This window comes from Suillus subaureus (assembly GCF_016647635.1).
Source record: "Suillus subaureus strain MN1 chromosome Unknown BJ212scaffold_22, whole genome shotgun sequence".
NCBI lineage: Eukaryota > Fungi > Basidiomycota > Agaricomycetes > Boletales > Suillaceae > Suillus > Suillus subaureus.
The window spans coordinates 62,857-78,863 of NW_024538578.1; the positions used below are offsets into that span (position 1 = coordinate 62,857).

Genomic DNA, 16,007 nt, shown 5'->3' on the forward strand with positions numbered 1-16,007 from the left:
GTAACTTGCAACTTCAGGCTTCCCCTGAACACAACAGTGAATCATAGATATATCACAAATGGTTCCCTGTAGCTGGTGGTAGCTATTTATAAATTATTATTCTATCCCATTTGTATCGCATTCAGCACACAGCAAAGTGTAGCAGCTCGAGTGTGCCGAGTTGTTGCAGAATTGTAGCTCACCCCGGGTACAAGGACTGCAACCCGGAATTTGCAGATGCAGACACACGTGAAATGTTAGGTTTCTCTTCCGGTTCGTCCAGCAATATTTTAACACATGAAATTCATTTATCTTACATAGGTCACACTACGACAAGACCGTAACACGGCAGGATCTCCATCCAGATTGTAACTGGTAGTGATATATTGTCCCTTACCAAGACATCATGTGAGCCACCCATGGACTTGCCAACTCATTCTCCAGTCATGGTCCAAGCTGTGCTGCTGGAAGGGACGACAAAACACCCACCACCTGTTGGATCGGAATCCAGAATAGGTTATGCCGCCATTTCCGCCATTTCTGCCGATTCTTCGACAGGAATTGCACTTCAACAACCCCTCCAATTACCATACGAGTCACGGAGTTCCACCGGGCATGAAACCGGCGAGACAGAAAGAGAAATTTGAACTAGTATGCTGGCCAAAGAGGTTGTACACGTGCTCTCCATTGACTTCTCTTAATGGTCAAGTGTTACCAGGTGCGAGCGAACTACCGCAGGCCAGCAGTGACATATGATGAGTTACGTCCAATCCTTTGGGCTCCTCCCGTCAGCTGTATTACAGCTGTCCAACCTGTACATTCTTGACATCGTTTCCTGGTGCCGCACTTGGCATGGTAGGAGTGTTTTACCTTCCTAAACCAGAGAAAGGTCATCGAGCCAAATTGCTGAGGCGGTGATTCTTTGCCAGCAGAAATATTGCTCGGTGATACTCCGGTTCCATGTATACGAAGGACTAACGGTCTGTGGAAACCACGTGGCAGTGATGGACCAGAATATGAATTTGAAGCATGTTGGTCAACTGGATTTACATAAAGTTGGTCTGCCCCTCAGATAGCTGACATTGCCTTACTAACCCTCGAGCTGAGAAGCTACTTACGATGAGTTCTCTCCAATCCTTCCTCACGCTCCTCCCATCAGCCATATTACGACTGCCTGACCTATCCATCTCGGACAATGCGCGGCTCATCGTCGGTGCCGTGATTTGTCTTGGCGTAATATTACTATTAGTAATAGGGGTGATTGTTCTTCCTCAATCGAAGAATGGCCTTCTCTCCCACCTTATCCTTTCACTTTGAGGCCTTGGGGGCATTTCCTGCCCCCTCGCAAGTAAAGTTTTCCATGCAACACATTTTCTGCTAGTGCTCACGATGTCCTTCGTTGATTAAGCCATTTCTTCCTATAGCGGATTGGATTCACGAGTACGGTGCTCTGATCACTCTTGGGTCAGGACTCGAAAAAGTTGTGATTATTGGCCATTACAGAGTCAGTCTCTCGACGCCGAGTTGACATATCCAAGCTCACCTGGTCCATTCTGTTGCAGGCCGTCATGGATATTATGGAGAATCAGGGTGGAACTCTAGCTGACCGTCCTCGCACTGCCTTAGGTCCATCTGTCGGGATCCAGAAGTCTTTCCTGAGCCTGAAGCCTTCAAGCCTCAACGCTGAATTGATGGCCATGGTCGCCTGAGAGACACTTTATATAATCGTCTCTACGGTTTTGGTCGGCGGTAAGCACGGTCTTTCAACTATTCATTCTTTGAATGACATTCCTTGCAGTAAATGCCCTGGGCAATATGTCGCGGACAGGTAAAGGCACCTTCAAATTTCTACGCACAAAACCTTCCGAGCTCACTTCTATCTGTACAGATCGGCGTTCATAAGCGCGGTCTTGATACCTTGGGTCTTCCAGCTCACTCTAGATCCTACAAAGCCGTTGGGTGACATGGGATCCATGAATGTGGAGAAAGCCCTCCTGCCGTTTACATACCGGCCGTGCACCACCGAATTCGAGATGATGATTCCGGGACTAGTCGAGGAGAATTGGACACAAGTAACTCATCCTTCAGTACTATCAGTCATTATATCAAGATCCCGGGTGGCATGGGCCCCATTTTAAAAGGGGTCCAAGGCATCCGCTGAAACAGAATCTAAATAGAAGCGTAAAAAAGCATTGACGGCGGACGCCGGAGTGTCGCTGGGCTCGACGAGAAAATTGCCCCACAACTTGGCAACCTGGGGCGCGGGTTCGGCTCTCAAACCTCTCCATTAGATATCACCTTGATGCGATACGACCAGCAGAAGGCTTGATCAAGAAAGAAAAGAAAAAAAAGGGGTCATCTCGGAGCTATTGTTTTACGCACTGGCGTTGGATATGTGTGCTGGAGGTTAACGTTGATCGCCGAGCGGCGGAATAAATATATGAAGCGAGTGCCCAACTCTAGTTATCATTCCATCGCACTATGAAGCGGTGGAGACATCTTGGTCGGAGAGGAGGCATGTATATCGGGGCCCCGCGGCCGAAAATTTTGATCAGCGATGAAAAACAACCTCACAAGACTGTAACAATTTGCTCCTCAGACTCTCGAACGGCAGCAGTGTTTATACGTATCATGACTGCATACACAATAGACTCCTATAAGTCCAAGTCCGAGACAAGAATTACTGTTTTACTGTACGTGCATGTAAGGTATGCAGACGAGTAGCGAAAGAATCCTATGAGGAACGAAACGAAACAAAGGGGACATCATACTCGAAAGAAATTAGGAGACAAGGTCTCAAGCTCAAGTGTCCAACCAATATTAACCAATCAGTATCACTTCGTCACCGACCGCAGCCCCTTGGCGGACCTGACCCACCCCTCCTTCTCCCTGTCCGTGTCCTTGTCATCCTTCCAGCTCCCGCCCGTCCCAGGCGGAGAGGCGCTCCTATACTTCGAAACCCTACGCACCATCCCCATCTCATCCATCCCACCATCCACCAGCCCACGCTCCCGCTCCCTTATCCTCGGTGATCCCAACCCACCAGGCGACTTAAAATAACCAGACATCGACCGTCCCCCATCCTCCACTGTCAAATGCCCCATAAACGCCACCGGCATCGACGCCCCCATAGCCAAACACGCTGACTTCGGCTTCCTCCTTGCATCGGGATCAGGCATAGGCGTAGCCGTCCCAGGCTCCATAATCTTCTGCAACGCAAGCAAACACATAAACGCGTCGTTCCCTGCGTTATGCAGCGCACATGGGGGGTCGATCCCTAGGGAGTGTAAGAGCCCGCCGAGGGAGAGTGTAGAGCCTTGGGCGCGGAGTTTGCCTGTCTTGGGATCGTGCATCGTTCCTCGCTCGCCGGCGTTGAAGAGCGCACGTTCGAAGGAGGCGGTGTCGATTATGAGGACATTGTGTGGGATTTCTGGGGGTGCGTTAGTTGGAATGCATGTGTGGGGTGGGGACGTACTGATTTTAGTCTCTTCAAGGCGCTGAATGTCAGAGCTGACGCCGTGTCCTACGAGGACGAGACTGTTGGCAGTGGTTTCTGCGTCTGGGCTTACTAGACTGCTGTAGATGACATTAGTGACACCGGAGCTGCATGCACAGGATTATCCTACCTAATCACAGACTGTACAATCTGAGGTAACTTTGTTTTTGGTATTATTTGACTGTCGCCCCACTACGAGGTACTCTATAAGAAGGGAATAAAGGGCCAAAAGAAAGACGTACAGCATACTACTCCATATGTCAGTTTAGCACGGGAGGTGGTCCGAATAGGCGTACCTGCCAAGGGTACGTTGGACAATGCTTGTTGACGATTTTGTCCACGTAATCACCAATGATATAATGGCCCTTCCTGCGTACATGCACATCAGCCAGGCCGTCACGCCCGCCAATCCACAACCCACCGATAATTCGACTCGGGCATCGGAGGCCAAGCGCCAACGCTGCAAATCAGATCCATCAATTACCCGTACCCAACGGAAAAAACAAAAACAACATACGCCTCAAGATGCCCGCATCGAACAGCCGCATAACCCCATTCCAAAAACGTCGCTGGATTCCTTTCGCTCCACTCAAAGTCGATAGCTAAAAATGTCTTGTCGCGCTTGGCCCACAATTCTCGGACAGCCTTCGGCTCGCCAGCGCGTACCCGAGTTTTAAACGCTGCAAGCGCTACTGCTGGTAGCGTCGTGTATAGTTTCTTGTATGTTGCCCAGTCTGCAACGTTCCGTAGATGTCGCTGGGACGTCTCGAAGTGCGCGACTTTGAGCATGTTGTCAGGCGTTGGAAGTGTTTCGCCGAAACTGAGGGTTCCTTCTTCATGTGTGGGTCAGTAAGTGAGAGAGGGATAGGACGCACCGAGTCTTGATCATCTTGATGAACGCGCCGACGGTCGTCAGTCGGGTGACAATGTGCGCACGGCCAGTCCATGAGTCTGTAACAGTAATGACAGGCCATGAAAATCCCAGAAATTGCTCAAACGTCTCGAAGAATTGTCCCCATGTCCGGTCGTACCTGTGCAGCTTGAAAAACACGTCCTATGCACGCGGAAGTAGAGGGGCAGACGCACCACGGGACATTGTGCAACTGGAAGTGGCCTATGTAAGCAGAGTATACCTATTGGATTATGAGCAACCTGTTTGGCGAAAGCACTGGCATAACGCACAGACTGGAGATCGTATTCCCAACCTTCTGGATTGACGAGGCGAAAATCTGCCATAGAGTTTAAGATCAGACGACCTTGGATCGGTCAGTGCACAAACAAGTTCGGTAGCGCTATGAGTAACGTTCCGCAAGGCAAAAAGCAGAACTTAAGCGGGACACGCTGCGGAACAAAACTCGGTTTACATGATAGACTGAATGTTGCTCATTTGGACGAGAAGTCGTGTTTACGGCATCAATTTGCATACATCCATTTGGTATGAAAAGCGTTTTGGGGAGAAGGGGGCGTAACGGCACTTTCCGTAACAGTCTGCATTTATTTGTAATTTCTATTATTTAAATAGCACGTAGATAAATTTAAAATGTATGGGCAACAAGACACGTCGTTGCATTCATGTACACGAATTCGAAGCAAGAGGAGCCTACAGAAGTGCTGGAAGAAAAGAAGTTAGCAACGGTTAATAAGAAGAAATAGATACGGGGATCAGAGACTTGAATGGGATCCCGTAAAGGATCAACGTCCAGCGTGCAAGCACGTCGCGTCGAAAGATTTTCTATCCTAATAAACATGTCGAGAACATGACAACTCACCAATTGCAAGTGTCCGCGCACACAACAAGGGCCCAAGGAGTCAAAAAGTCCTGCAGAACAAGTCAGTATTGTGTCAACACAGAATGAAAATATCAGAAAGTAGATCGCGTTCTTCTCAGAACCTGCTAGCAGGCATCGAAGTGAGCTGAGTTTACGAAGTTGTTTCATCGTAAAAGGACCAACATAAAACATCGACGAGCACTTACCTTGTCGCTGCAGCTTGAAGCAGACAAGAAAGCTCCGGAAACACCCGAAAGTACTATCACGCTTAAACCTGCCCTGAACTCAGCCACCCATTGAAACTATACAGGTCTTGGTGAATTTCCCCACGGTCTGGCACGCTACACGGTGAGCTCATCCGCAACCGCAAGACACACAACCTCGCCATCTGAAGATGCAGATCTTCGTCAAGACCCTCACAGGGAAGACTATCACCCTTGAGGTGGAGTCTTCTGACACCATCGACAACGTCAAGGCAAAAATTCAGGATAAGGAGGGGTACGATTTATAATATATTTGGTACTACAGAGATTAATATCGTGATCAGTATTCCCCCCGACCAACAGCGTCTCATCTTTGCTGGAAAGCAGCTCGAAGATGGTCGCACACTCAGCGACTACAACATCCAGAAGGAGTCTACCCTCCACCTTGTCCTTCGGTGCGTCGCGCGTTTATTCTGACATCGAGCATCATGTTCACCTATCCATAGTCTCCGTGGCGGAATCATCGAGCCCTCACTAAAGGTTCTCGCAGCCAAATACAACTGTGACAAGCAAATCTGCCGAAAATGCTACGCACGTCTGCCCCCGCGCGCAACTAACTGCCGTAAGCGCGGATGTGGACACTCGTCACAACTCCGCCCGTGCGTCTTTCATTCCTTTACATTCTCTCACGTGAAAACTAATTTGACATCGCCGCAAACAGCAAGAAGAAGTTGAAGTAGTCGACTCGCTTTGGGCGTGCTTTGAGGACTATTATGGGACATCCATGTGTATTCACTCTTTCGCTCGCATATGCAACACATGATCATTCCATGTCGTTTTGTGGAGCTTTCTGTGTGATTTCTCCGCATTTTGTGCGCATTGTTGATAATCATTGACACGATTATTTGTTTTAAGAACGACTCAGCATCATGACAGGTCCCCGTTTTCCATCAGATATGTCAGTAGGCGAACTTGAGGATACCCGATGCGCAAGACACTCCCCTGACAACGTTTCGGAGGCGCGCAATAAACCCATTACCACAAACAACAACTTGCATGGCGCCCGTTGTGGCAGCTCAATAAGATCCGCCATAATCACCGTAACAGGCCCCACCCAGCGTACCAGATCGTTTAAAAACTGTGGTAAAACATCATTAAAAACACCTTCGTATGACAACCGTGGTATGTACATGCAAAGAAGCGGACAAGTCGGTGTCAAATGACCCACCCAACATCATTGATGCACCTCTCGCCCTCACAAACTCAGTAAACCATGCATTCGTAATGTCCCATCTGTCTGTTTGTCCACGAAAATAACGAGAAAATATGTCCAAGTGCAACTGCAACTACAAAATAACGTAGCGTTCTCAATGACCAAAAACTAAAGCCAGGGTATGTAAAACATGTGAAATCCCAAAGCTGAAAATGAAATAAAATGTCATCCTCAGGCATGCTAAGACGATTTTTTTGGTTTAGGGAGGCGAGATTAGAACATGATAGCTGCGCCAGCTGCTGCAGAAAGTAGAACGACGGCAACGGGGCCCATGCCGATCTTGAGTGACATAGCACCACTGTTGATGGGCGAAGGTGAAGTGGTTCCGGACGAGCTAGATGTGGTACCAGAAGCGGTGGCTGAAGGAGACGTAGCAGACACCGCACTGCCGGTGCTCGTGCTCCTAGAAGGGGTTTCAGATTATCATTTCAGTGATAGGTAAGCATTAACTCACGTGCCCGTGGATTTGGACGTGGACGACATCGACGTTGTGGAAGTCGTCGTCGTTGCGGTAACAGAAAAGTCACCACTCGTTGCGTAAACCGTGTTGATGTTGCTGATGTCGGTGGCCTCGAGGGTGTAACCGTCACTGTACACCGCAAGGTCAGCCGCTCTTATTCGTTCATTCAGCAGAGATCTATGCAGCGTGCTTACCCAAGGGGGGCCTGGGGCAGTACAATAGTCACGCCACCCGCCGAAGTTTGCACGTTGTTTGCGATGGCAAATGTGTTGTGGAAGATGGTGTTCACCATGTAAATATTGAACGAACTGGCGTCGGAAGTGGTCGCATCCCAAGAGACGTTGAACAAGTCACCAACCGAAGCACTCGTTGGTGTGTTTAGCGTCAGTGCAGACACGAGAGGGATAGCCAAGGTAGCAAGAGCACTGAGGAGGTGGTTAACAACACATCGGAAACCTACTCATCGACTGCAATAGTGGACAAGAGACTTACGCGATTCTAGCAAACATGTTGAAGTCGTGAAGGGGGTATGAGAAATAAACTAGGCAAGGACGTAGAGGAAGGCAAGCGAATAAGACAAGCGAGGGCTACGGAGAGAAGCCGGAAGTAGAGAACTGCAGGAGAGTTGAAGAAAAGTTTGAGCAAGTCTATCGGCTTTTATGCCAGAACTAAACCATAAGGCGTCTTCCCACGCGGCACGCCAGTCTGATTCAAAGCGTGCGATGCCAACGATTCACAAACACGCTGGATTCACTTCCTTTCTCATCCTTGCCTCGTCATTCCCGCGTTTTTTATTCCCTAGGTATGCCCAACTATGGATTCTAGTCAGTAATAGTAGACACTATCCATTCGAAGTCCTCAACTCCTCTGCCGCGGCTCACTGGAAAAAAAAGCCTTGGTGAAATTACGAGTCTAACCAGATGGCGGTGTGATTTCCATTCAGGCTGCAATCGTAACAGCCTTTCACCTGCGCTTAAGAATAGATCACGGCCATCTATTCCCTTTTCACCTACTAATAGATCTACGTGTGAAACATAGTGAACACCGATGTCAAAAAATGTACGGCACCGTCCTGTCGAGGGACGACATAGCGGGTACAACTCACCTCGTCAAACGGTCGCGTATCGCCAAAGCAACTCTCCCAAACCTCATTCACCGCACGCTCTGCTGCTGCCTCGTCCGGACACATGGGATTCGCGCGGACGGAAAGTATAGCACGCCGTCTCACGCAGGCCTATTCCAAGTCAGTAAACATTTAGACTGATCGAGATAGATATAGGACTGCACAGCATGAGACAAATCATCGATATACCTGATGTTGCTTCGAAAACGACACAAATCCCCTTCCCAATTCACGCATATACCGGCAGTCACCACTTAAACTGTTAGCACGGATCTTCGATAAATGGGCGCCGCGGCATACGTCAATAAAAACTCGCAACGGAACATGGCACACTGATCACTCACTTCACTGCATGCATGATGTCTCAAGTTTTTCCAGTCAACATTGAACTTGCAGTGATCATACATGTGTACCAGCTCGTGTGTGAGGGTATCCTCCATGTGCTTCTTGTCTCCGAAATGGCCCTGACAAAGGATAATCGCACCAGCAGGATGGAAGCCTCCGGAACGCGTGAGATCGCATGGGGCACACACGATGTTTGAGGACGGTACCAGGCACCCGGACAACTTAAGATGCTTTAACATGAAAACAACTGAAGGACCTATGAAAGGAACGAGTGCGTGGCGTTGTAATGAGTACGGATCAGGCCACGCAGAAACAACGAGACGGACTGTAATTCAGGAGTTCGGTCTTCCATTGCTCGCAGCGGCGATGCTGTACTTCAACCCGGTCACGGTCTCGTTCGTCTGCGGTAAGCCCAATACCTGATACTTGGGCAGCTTTGTGAAGCCATCTTTGAAATGATCGAGACTCTGATGGATCAACAGGTGGTTCAGAAGAGGCCGGATCCATGAGTGCAAATATGCTGGTGCAAAGCGCGAGTTGGTAATACCATTCATGATAAGTTCCCACGGAGGAGCACGCGTCAGGCGGTAACATTACAGTAAAATCCAACAGCAGAAAACGATAATTGAGCACTCATAGGTACTATGGTCCAATAAATTATCCTCCGGAATACCCGCTAGAAAGACAGTACTGCAGTAATGTTATCAATAAGAAGTGCACTTGAACAACTCTCGAACGGCTGGCAAATTATGGAGCTCAGTCAAGTATCTCGTCGCCAGCGCTTGAAACAACAGCTCGTGATGCTCGTCATGGTATGGAGTATGCACATGTGCCATCTCGTGCGCCATGATATAATACCTGCGGAAGATTAGTAAATACTAAAGGACAGGATTCCGTGAGTGCTTGCCAGTCAACATAAGCCTTTCCAGCAGGAGCATCTTTGTCTAGGTAGTAGGCATTAGCCTTGGTGACGGAAGAATCGATCATGCAGATCACGTACGGTTCTGCATATAGTGTTCCAGACCGAAAAATATCTGATCATTGCGGTTGAAACCCATCAGATTCGAGTCCTCGCCGTGAAAGAATACATGACACCGTGTCTGATTAATTGAAAAGACTTTTGCGAGGTCACTAATGATATTCCCAAAGGCTTCGCGTTCCTTTGGGGGAACACCCAAGATTGTCCCCTCTGAAACAAACGTCAGTCTAGCAGCTAGAAACGGGAAGCATTCAACTCACTTCGCTTCCAGACTTTGACCTGCCCGACGTGTTGATCCTCTTCGTCGATTTAATCATAGGCTGCCAGACTCTAAGTTGGACAACGTACCACATTCTTCGAGATCCGTCTTTGCAACCTTCTTCTCATCGCAGTATGCGACGTTTTTCTGCTTCTTCCCTCCACCGACCTGCTCCCGATTGCTAATGTGCAGGTCGTTATTGCCGCCCTCTTCCTTCATGATATTCTTCACTTTCTCGATGGAGTTTTCTGCACATCGATTAAGCGCCAATCTTCAACACGAAAAATAGACTTAGCACACCTATCTCACTAAGCTTGATCTCGCCCAACTTGGGATCTTTGCGAAGCCTATGCAAAAACTTCGTAAATTTGCTGACGACAGGCTCTGGTTTGTCACAGGTTGGTTCATCCCCTGGTGGTGCATCTTGGGAAGGAGCTTGGACAGGTCCGGGTGGCACCCCATTGGAAGGATTTTCTCCTACTTTCATTGAGCATCTCTCCTGGCATGAAAACTATTGATATTGATAGTAAACTTACCATGTTCGGCCTTTTCAAGGTTCTCGCGATATTCCGAGAGAATTCTATCGACTAAACATGCGATCAGCACCACTTCCTAGATGACAGTGGCAACCTCACCATCGTAACCACGGCGCTTGAGGACGTTAATGTCTGTATCCAAGATAGTCATAAGAGACAGGACATCGTTCTTTTTATACGTAGAGAACAGCAGACGACACAGAGCTGCCGCGATACTAAAACGAATGAGCACGCATCTCAAGCGATACAGAGCACCACATACTCATAACTGTCAGCCTTCGGTTCCTTAATCCACAGCACATTCACACCATCCTTGATTTGGGTCTCAGCAGAGAGTTCGGTGGGGTGCGCTTTCTGTCCCTGAGGTCCAATAGTCGCATTTGGGAAGTCCAATCGCTTCGTGACATCAAGCCTTCGACAAGCTCGCACGAAGAATTGATTCTCGTCATGCCACCGTAACAGGCGCATCCTTTCTCTAAAGCGTGGTTCGTCGAACTCGTGGAGGAAAATAGGAATCTTGTCGATAATAGACTTTCGAAGGTCGCGAGCACTCTGTGCGCTCAGCAACTCTCTGTCCGGTTCCACAGTATATTTGATGCAAGAGCTCAGCGACTTGACTTTCATTTCAGAGTAAAACTCTGCTTGCGATATGTCATATTGTACCAGGAAGAATACAAGCACTTACTTTCTAATAGCTCCTCCTGGGGAGCGATGAAAATGCAGTCGCCAAAGGTGCGACGACTTTCCATGTCGTCGGCGACCAATACTTCATCGGCCTTGCAAAGTTCAAACACGTCTGCTTCATGGCTGAACCCGTCGCGGCTTTTCCCCCGTCGATATCCTAAGAAAATCGAGGCAGTGCGCATTTCTTCGTGGATCCTTCGAGGAAGAGACTTGTGACCGACCGCGATCAGACGCAGCTCAGTCAAGTATCTAAATCAAGTAAGTATCACGAGTCAAGTTTCCGGTGCTGATACGCACCTCTCATGATCGTCCCCAGCCAGTTTAAGGAACGTTTTTGGACATCTCAGGAGAACTTTGAGAACATCGATGCATTCAGGGCGTTCCTTGACACCACAGGCTTTCAAAAAAGCATTGGCACTACGCCCAAAGTCGACAAACTTGAACAGCTGCTGGTAGAAGTGGTCCTCGGGGTATGATTCCGACTTCAGGAAGCACTCGCGAGGCGACACTGCCTCGTAAGATATTTTACTGCGTCGTGGCTGATCGGAAGATACCTCCACGGGAACAATTTTGAGGTCTGCGATTCTTTCGAATTCCCCTGCTGAGAAAACTGCACATTGTGTCAGCATACACAGAAAGCGCCAGCGTCATGGGACTACTTGCCTCCTTTCTCAGCAAGAAACCTGAACCACCTCTCTGCAGTTTCCGGGTCTTTCGGCGGGGTCGATTCAAGAACCTGAAATAGCTTTTCAGCGGTAGGGCGATCTCGAATCTTCAACTTTGTAATGTTCTTCTTGTTGAACTGGTCGGTCAGGTGACCAAAGCCAAATACTTTCCAGTTTGGGTCCGAGAACACCTTTTCAATCGTGGTATCAGCCATATATATCCAGCGTTCATACACGAACGAACCTCGCCATGAGGGATTTGACAAGCTCTCCCGTCTCTGACACCGGGGATGAAGGGGTACGTAGAGAACTTTGACGGATCGAATTGCTTTTCAAGGAATGTTTCATAAAATGGTCCGCAAAGAAACGCGAATGCAGCACGTCTAGCGGCATGGTCGTCCTTGGAAGATGCGATAGGGATGAGTTGTTCTATTGTAGGGTATTCGTGCAACCCTTTTCTAATGAGGAATAGTCCTTTGTGATGTTTGGTCAGTGGGTAATGTAACGCCAAGCCAGTTCATGACGCACCTTCTTGGGTGTTCGAATCCCAGTATTCGCAATTGATTACAGGCAGTTTGAGTGCCCGGTTGATTTCTGTGGATGCGAAGAGCTCGCTGATATGACGCCTTTCACCATCGCAAGGAAATATTTTCATTTCCATGACGCGAGTCACGTGTTCCTGACTCGGAGCAGATGTGATAAGATACCTCGCCAGGTCCACGGCATTCCATCTATCACCGCTCATCGCCCTGTGAGATATATTAGCAAACACGGTAAGGTCATATTCCTAGTGACTAACTTGACTATGAATGTGTCGATGTCGCACTGTTTCTGCACCCCCAGATATTGCAATACCTGCTCTGTGCGGAAATCAAAGAGGAGGTCTTGTCGAACGACGGGAAGGTCGCGAAAAACATCGGCTTCAGGGAAATACGCCTCCTGAGGTCGCATCATGTAAGGTGCGGTTGTCGTGGGTATGCAAGTCATAACCTCCAAAATCTCCCGAACTTCGAAACGACTATTGTCATCTAGCGAAGTCCAAATGGTACTGAGGACGTTGAGGACGTGTGTCGCAAAACTGTGCGTTCGCGTGATATCATGTGCTGCATCTGGCGGACTGTTACTGAGGTGTCGAAGCCAGTGTATGATTGACATCTCTTGCCATCCAAAAGCCTCCGGAATACAAGAAGTCAGGCTTTGGATAAGTACTGGGGGTATGGTGTCGTCTGGCAAAGGGTCATCGGAACGGCGAACACTCAGCATTCGTCCATCGATAAATTTGCTGATGGAGCTGAGTCTAACTTCCTTCCCCCCAGAGTGTGTTCTGCCTGCTTTGAGTAGTTCGTTCCGCCATTTTCTATGCTGTTCGTCTAACGGACCCTGGCTCCCAAATGAAGTGCCCCACCAACGCAAGCAAGCAGCCATCTCCGACTCACTCAGCCAGCGCGAATCTAGTTCTTTCACGACATCTTTGAATGTGTACGGTCCGATCCGGAGATGCTCGGGAAGCGCCATGGATGTTGATATGGGACGCAGTTCCACTGGGAATACCGGGGTGCGCATGAACTGAGCGAAGTGATGATGGTACAAACGGATGTCCTTCGTGTACCGAATCCCTTGATCAGATATGAACGGGAATTTATCTGTTGTCGAGCAAGCGTAGAATGCATCCTTGATAATTTGGGACACCTTCGGGTCGGGCGTGGAGGGATGAAAGACGAAAGACTTCATCGTATACAGTGCCAGTTGCGTACACGATGCCAGTTGTTCCGCATCTTGTTTCTGCAACGTCGGCCACAGATCCTTTACTTTGTTCATCTCGGATTCATAAGCCACCCTCGCCAAAAAGCCTCCAACGTAAAGAAGCTCCTCATTCCATTCTGCATAGCAAAGCGTTAATGGACAAACCATAGTCTAGTATCAATTCATCACTTACTCAAGACATGACCATTGCTACAAGATAAATCATCAGATATGTCCTCACATAGGGTCGCGCAGTACTCACGCAAGATCAATCGAGCCTCGTTCCACAGTTGGAATAAAACGGCCAGACATGTGGCAAGCCATGCCTGTCGTTTGAGCCGTACTTTGCCCCTGTCATACACATGAGATAACATGAAATAATCCAACATTACGAAGTACAAACGATGAAGATCCGAGCAGGGTGTTCTCTGTCAGAGCGGAACGTTAGAAGAAAAGACGCTCCGAAAGAACGTTTTGACATACGCTTCCAATCGCGGACAAAGTCCTTGAGGACCACGGAAGACGCTTGCGTTACCGACTTCACCTTGCGACTGCTTATCGTGCTCGTCCTTACTGAACTGTGGACAGAGGATATAGGACTGCGTCGAAATTTATAAGGTATTTGCTTACGAAAACCATTTCAAATAGGAAATCTTTGGGAAGCTTTTTCTTCATTGCAGATTCCAAACCTTTCTCCAAACTCGATTTCGGTGAAACGGTAACTTTCGCAGAGTAAATAGAACATTTCGCTGAGAATTGGGTGCCGGATTTGAGGCTAAGGGCTTCAGAAGCAACTGCTGCAAGTTTTGGAGCTGCCATTCTTCCATTCAATTTTGACATTTTCTCCGTCGAGAAGAAACTCTTGGATTTTGTCGGATTTCCACCTTCTTCAGGTTCCGCACGTGCGACGAGCATCTTTGGACCTCCAACGAGTGCATCGTCAAAGAATGTAACGTTGACCTCCTGGGCTGCCAAGAACATTAGAAACTTTGTGGACTTGTAAAGGCGCAAGATATACTGACTGATCAGTTCAACAGAATCAATGATCATGGTTCCATCCCGACTTTTTCTGTTCATATGTTCCAAAATGGGTATTGACTGACTAGCCTTATTCCGAGTTTTTGTCAAACAAGACAACTCAGTGTTGTCCAGAAAGATCCTAACACGCTGGATATGAGCCAGGAACGTCACGGAGGTTACTAGAAATCGCGCGAGTTCAAAGACCCGCGGGGTAGTCGATTCCTGCTTCAACTCCATCTCGATCACAGTCCACCCGTCGCAGTCACAATTGAGTTGTTCTTTCTTCACAAAGAGCTACATGCACGTCAGAAGCGATGAACTGAGACGCGAGTCAAAGCAACAACGTGCCTGGTCTCGAGCGCCATAATAAATGGATACCATCTTTCCTGCAGCATCCAATTAGCGACAGATAGGCTTCATTGAAGGATCGCGCACCATTCGATTTGACAATGGGCTTGTCGGTGACACTGAACACACTAAAGAAACCTGTACCACGAAATTGCCCTCAGGTCTCAGGATGAACGAGGAATGCATGAATCGTACCGACTCCAAATGCACCGATCTTTCGTTCATCCGGATTGCCTTCGGCTAGATAAAAGGTTCAGCACCCAGCAAGCTGCTCAAAATCTTCACAAACCAATTTTCGTCAGGCGCTTCCAGTCATCGGGTTGAAATTGGGCACCGTCATTCTTGACAAGCCATTTGAAGACCTTGTTGGACGAAAACGTGAGTGCTTCGTAGCCAGCAACTTGCCTGATCACATACCTTAGCTGAGTTGAGACCTTGTGTCGTCCCATTACTCGCACATCTGTGTAGACTCTCAAATACAATATCGAAATTTTCGGCACCAGCGTCGTCCGCATTCTGCAACAGTTCTCGGAACACTTCATGGCAATCAGTCGTTCTTTCCAGGCTGACCTGACGTAGTTCCAAACGTACCTGTGAACTCCTCTGGGTAACGGGCGAGGACTTTATCAACAAGGTTCCGCTGGTTGACTTCCACTGCCTTCAAACCGAAAGGTAAGCCCCGAAAGAGTACGATTCTTGGGTGCCAATAGAACTAGCTCACCTCGGGCTCACACATTGCAAGACAGTCCTGAGATGTTCGTCGAAATACGATAGTCAGTATGTGAGGCTCTAAAGCGACAGGATAAATAAAGTTGCGTGGATCGTAACACTGCAGTTGGCCTCACGCTCAACACGCGTAGCTATGCCATACAAAGGGACCCACAACTTAATATGATCCCCGAGCGCTTATTCTTGTGTTATTATTGAATTGCTGTGCGTTCTACAGCCAAGTTTGGTGGCAGTGTCGCAGGATATGAGATCCATGGCAATATGTTAACCGGAAAGCGAGTTTGAAGTTCACCAAATCCCGGATTGTTGAGAATAAGTAAACTCTTGCCCGGGCCTCGCGGGTCTTGTACGCAGCGATTATAGAGTCAAGGCTTTCAAGCTCTGGTCGAGACCCAG

At 48.4% G+C, this 16,007-nt stretch overlaps 6 protein-coding genes across 6 annotated transcripts; 2 read left to right on the top strand and 4 right to left on the bottom strand.

The window, feature by feature from the left end:
* Window positions 1-1,261: 1,261 nt before the first annotated feature.
* BJ212DRAFT_1300744 (uncharacterized protein) lies at window positions 1,262-2,140 on the top strand (the record flags this gene model as incomplete). The annotated part of the gene is made up of 6 exons (XM_041333029.1): window positions 1,262-1,327; window positions 1,388-1,483; window positions 1,542-1,627; window positions 1,778-1,807; window positions 1,868-2,051; window positions 2,090-2,140. The coding sequence occupies 6 exons, from the start codon at window positions 1,262-1,264 to the stop codon at window positions 2,138-2,140; spliced, it is 513 nt and encodes a 170-aa protein (XP_041191484.1).
* A 440-nt stretch (window positions 2,141-2,580) lies between these two features.
* Window positions 2,581-4,943, bottom strand: BJ212DRAFT_1364025 (uncharacterized protein). Its single transcript, XM_041336007.1, has 10 exons — window positions 4,658-4,943; window positions 4,562-4,608; window positions 4,351-4,506; window positions 3,993-4,295; window positions 3,897-3,935; window positions 3,772-3,844; window positions 3,718-3,723; window positions 3,606-3,667; window positions 3,455-3,555; window positions 2,581-3,409 (listed from the first exon to the last, which is right to left on the bottom strand). Exons 1-10 carry the CDS (start codon window positions 4,709-4,711, stop codon window positions 2,814-2,816), a joined length of 1,437 nt encoding a protein of 478 aa, XP_041191485.1. The 5' UTR covers window positions 4,712-4,943; the 3' UTR covers window positions 2,581-2,813.
* Window positions 4,944-5,594: 651 nt separating this feature from the next.
* On the top strand, window positions 5,595-6,506 carry BJ212DRAFT_1364033 (ubiquitin-carboxy extension protein fusion). The gene is made up of 4 exons (XM_041336008.1): window positions 5,595-5,742; window positions 5,792-5,902; window positions 5,954-6,106; window positions 6,169-6,506. The coding sequence occupies exons 1-4, from the start codon at window positions 5,639-5,641 to the stop codon at window positions 6,185-6,187; spliced, it is 387 nt and encodes a 128-aa protein (XP_041191486.1). The 5' UTR covers window positions 5,595-5,638; the 3' UTR covers window positions 6,188-6,506.
* Window positions 6,507-7,227: 721 nt separating this feature from the next.
* Window positions 7,228-7,586, bottom strand: BJ212DRAFT_1238963 (uncharacterized protein; the record flags this gene model as incomplete). Its single annotated transcript, XM_041329567.1, has 2 exons — window positions 7,228-7,309; window positions 7,375-7,586. Coding segments are annotated over 2 exons (294 nt in total), but the record flags the coding sequence as incomplete, so codon positions are not given.
* A 283-nt stretch (window positions 7,587-7,869) lies between these two features.
* On the bottom strand, window positions 7,870-9,176 carry BJ212DRAFT_1364038 (peptidase M76 family-domain-containing protein). Its single transcript, XM_041336009.1, has 5 exons — window positions 8,975-9,176; window positions 8,648-8,904; window positions 8,493-8,576; window positions 8,286-8,414; window positions 7,870-8,201 (listed from the first exon to the last, which is right to left on the bottom strand). The coding sequence occupies exons 1-5, from the start codon at window positions 9,153-9,155 to the stop codon at window positions 8,193-8,195; spliced, it is 660 nt and encodes a 219-aa protein (XP_041191488.1). The 5' UTR covers window positions 9,156-9,176; the 3' UTR covers window positions 7,870-8,192.
* Window positions 9,177-15,960, bottom strand: BJ212DRAFT_1364045 (uncharacterized protein). The gene is made up of 28 exons (XM_041336010.1): window positions 15,604-15,960; window positions 15,474-15,540; window positions 15,300-15,418; window positions 15,172-15,244; window positions 15,078-15,122; window positions 14,970-15,020; window positions 14,883-14,920; window positions 14,537-14,828; window positions 14,145-14,482; window positions 13,998-14,092; window positions 13,918-13,942; window positions 13,777-13,865; window positions 13,708-13,724; window positions 12,571-13,651; window positions 12,300-12,520; window positions 12,016-12,245; window positions 11,770-11,962; window positions 11,404-11,716; window positions 11,108-11,355; window positions 10,685-11,060; window positions 10,522-10,637; window positions 10,423-10,473; window positions 10,187-10,363; window positions 9,976-10,134; window positions 9,888-9,926; window positions 9,649-9,837; window positions 9,556-9,592; window positions 9,177-9,506 (listed from the first exon to the last, which is right to left on the bottom strand). The coding sequence occupies exons 1-28, from the start codon at window positions 15,616-15,618 to the stop codon at window positions 9,353-9,355; spliced, it is 4,848 nt and encodes a 1,615-aa protein (XP_041191489.1). The 5' UTR covers window positions 15,619-15,960; the 3' UTR covers window positions 9,177-9,352.
* Between the last annotated feature and the right edge of the window lie 47 nt (window positions 15,961-16,007).

Bases quoted from the DNA above. Each gene is read 5' to 3' on its own strand.
- BJ212DRAFT_1364025 (XM_041336007.1), bottom strand. From the start codon at position 4,711: ATGGCAGATTTTCGCCTCGTCAATCCAGAAGGTTGGGAATACGATCTC. The intron at 4,507-4,561 runs GTGCGTCTGCCC...CAAGCTGCACAG, and splicing joins CAGTTGCACAATGTCCCGTG to GTACGACCGGACATGGGGAC. The intron at 4,296-4,350 runs GTGCGTCCTATC...AGGAACCCTCAG, and splicing joins ATCAAGATGATCAAGACTCG to TTTCGGCGAAACACTTCCAA.
- BJ212DRAFT_1364033 (XM_041336008.1), top strand. From the start codon at position 5,639: ATGCAGATCTTCGTCAAGACCCTCACAGGGAAGACTATCACCCTTGAG. The intron at 5,743-5,791 runs GTACGATTTATA...TATCGTGATCAG, and splicing joins AAAATTCAGGATAAGGAGGG to TATTCCCCCCGACCAACAGC. The intron at 5,903-5,953 runs GTGCGTCGCGCG...ACCTATCCATAG, and splicing joins ACCCTCCACCTTGTCCTTCG to TCTCCGTGGCGGAATCATCG.
- BJ212DRAFT_1364038 (XM_041336009.1), bottom strand. From the start codon at position 9,155: ATGGATCCGGCCTCTTCTGAACCACCTGTTGATCCATCAGAGTCTCGA. The intron at 8,577-8,647 runs GTGAGTGATCAG...CATTTATCGAAG, and splicing joins GACATCATGCATGCAGTGAA to ATCCGTGCTAACAGTTTAAG. The intron at 8,415-8,492 runs GTATATCGATGA...GACTTGGAATAG, and splicing joins CGTTTTCGAAGCAACATCAG to GCCTGCGTGAGACGGCGTGC.
- BJ212DRAFT_1364045 (XM_041336010.1), bottom strand. The intron at 14,483-14,536 runs GTCAGTATATCT...TGTTCTTGGCAG, and splicing joins TGATTCTGTTGAACTGATCA to CCCAGGAGGTCAACGTTACA. The intron at 13,866-13,917 runs GTTTGTACTTCG...TGTGTATGACAG, and splicing joins ACCCTGCTCGGATCTTCATC to GGGCAAAGTACGGCTCAAAC.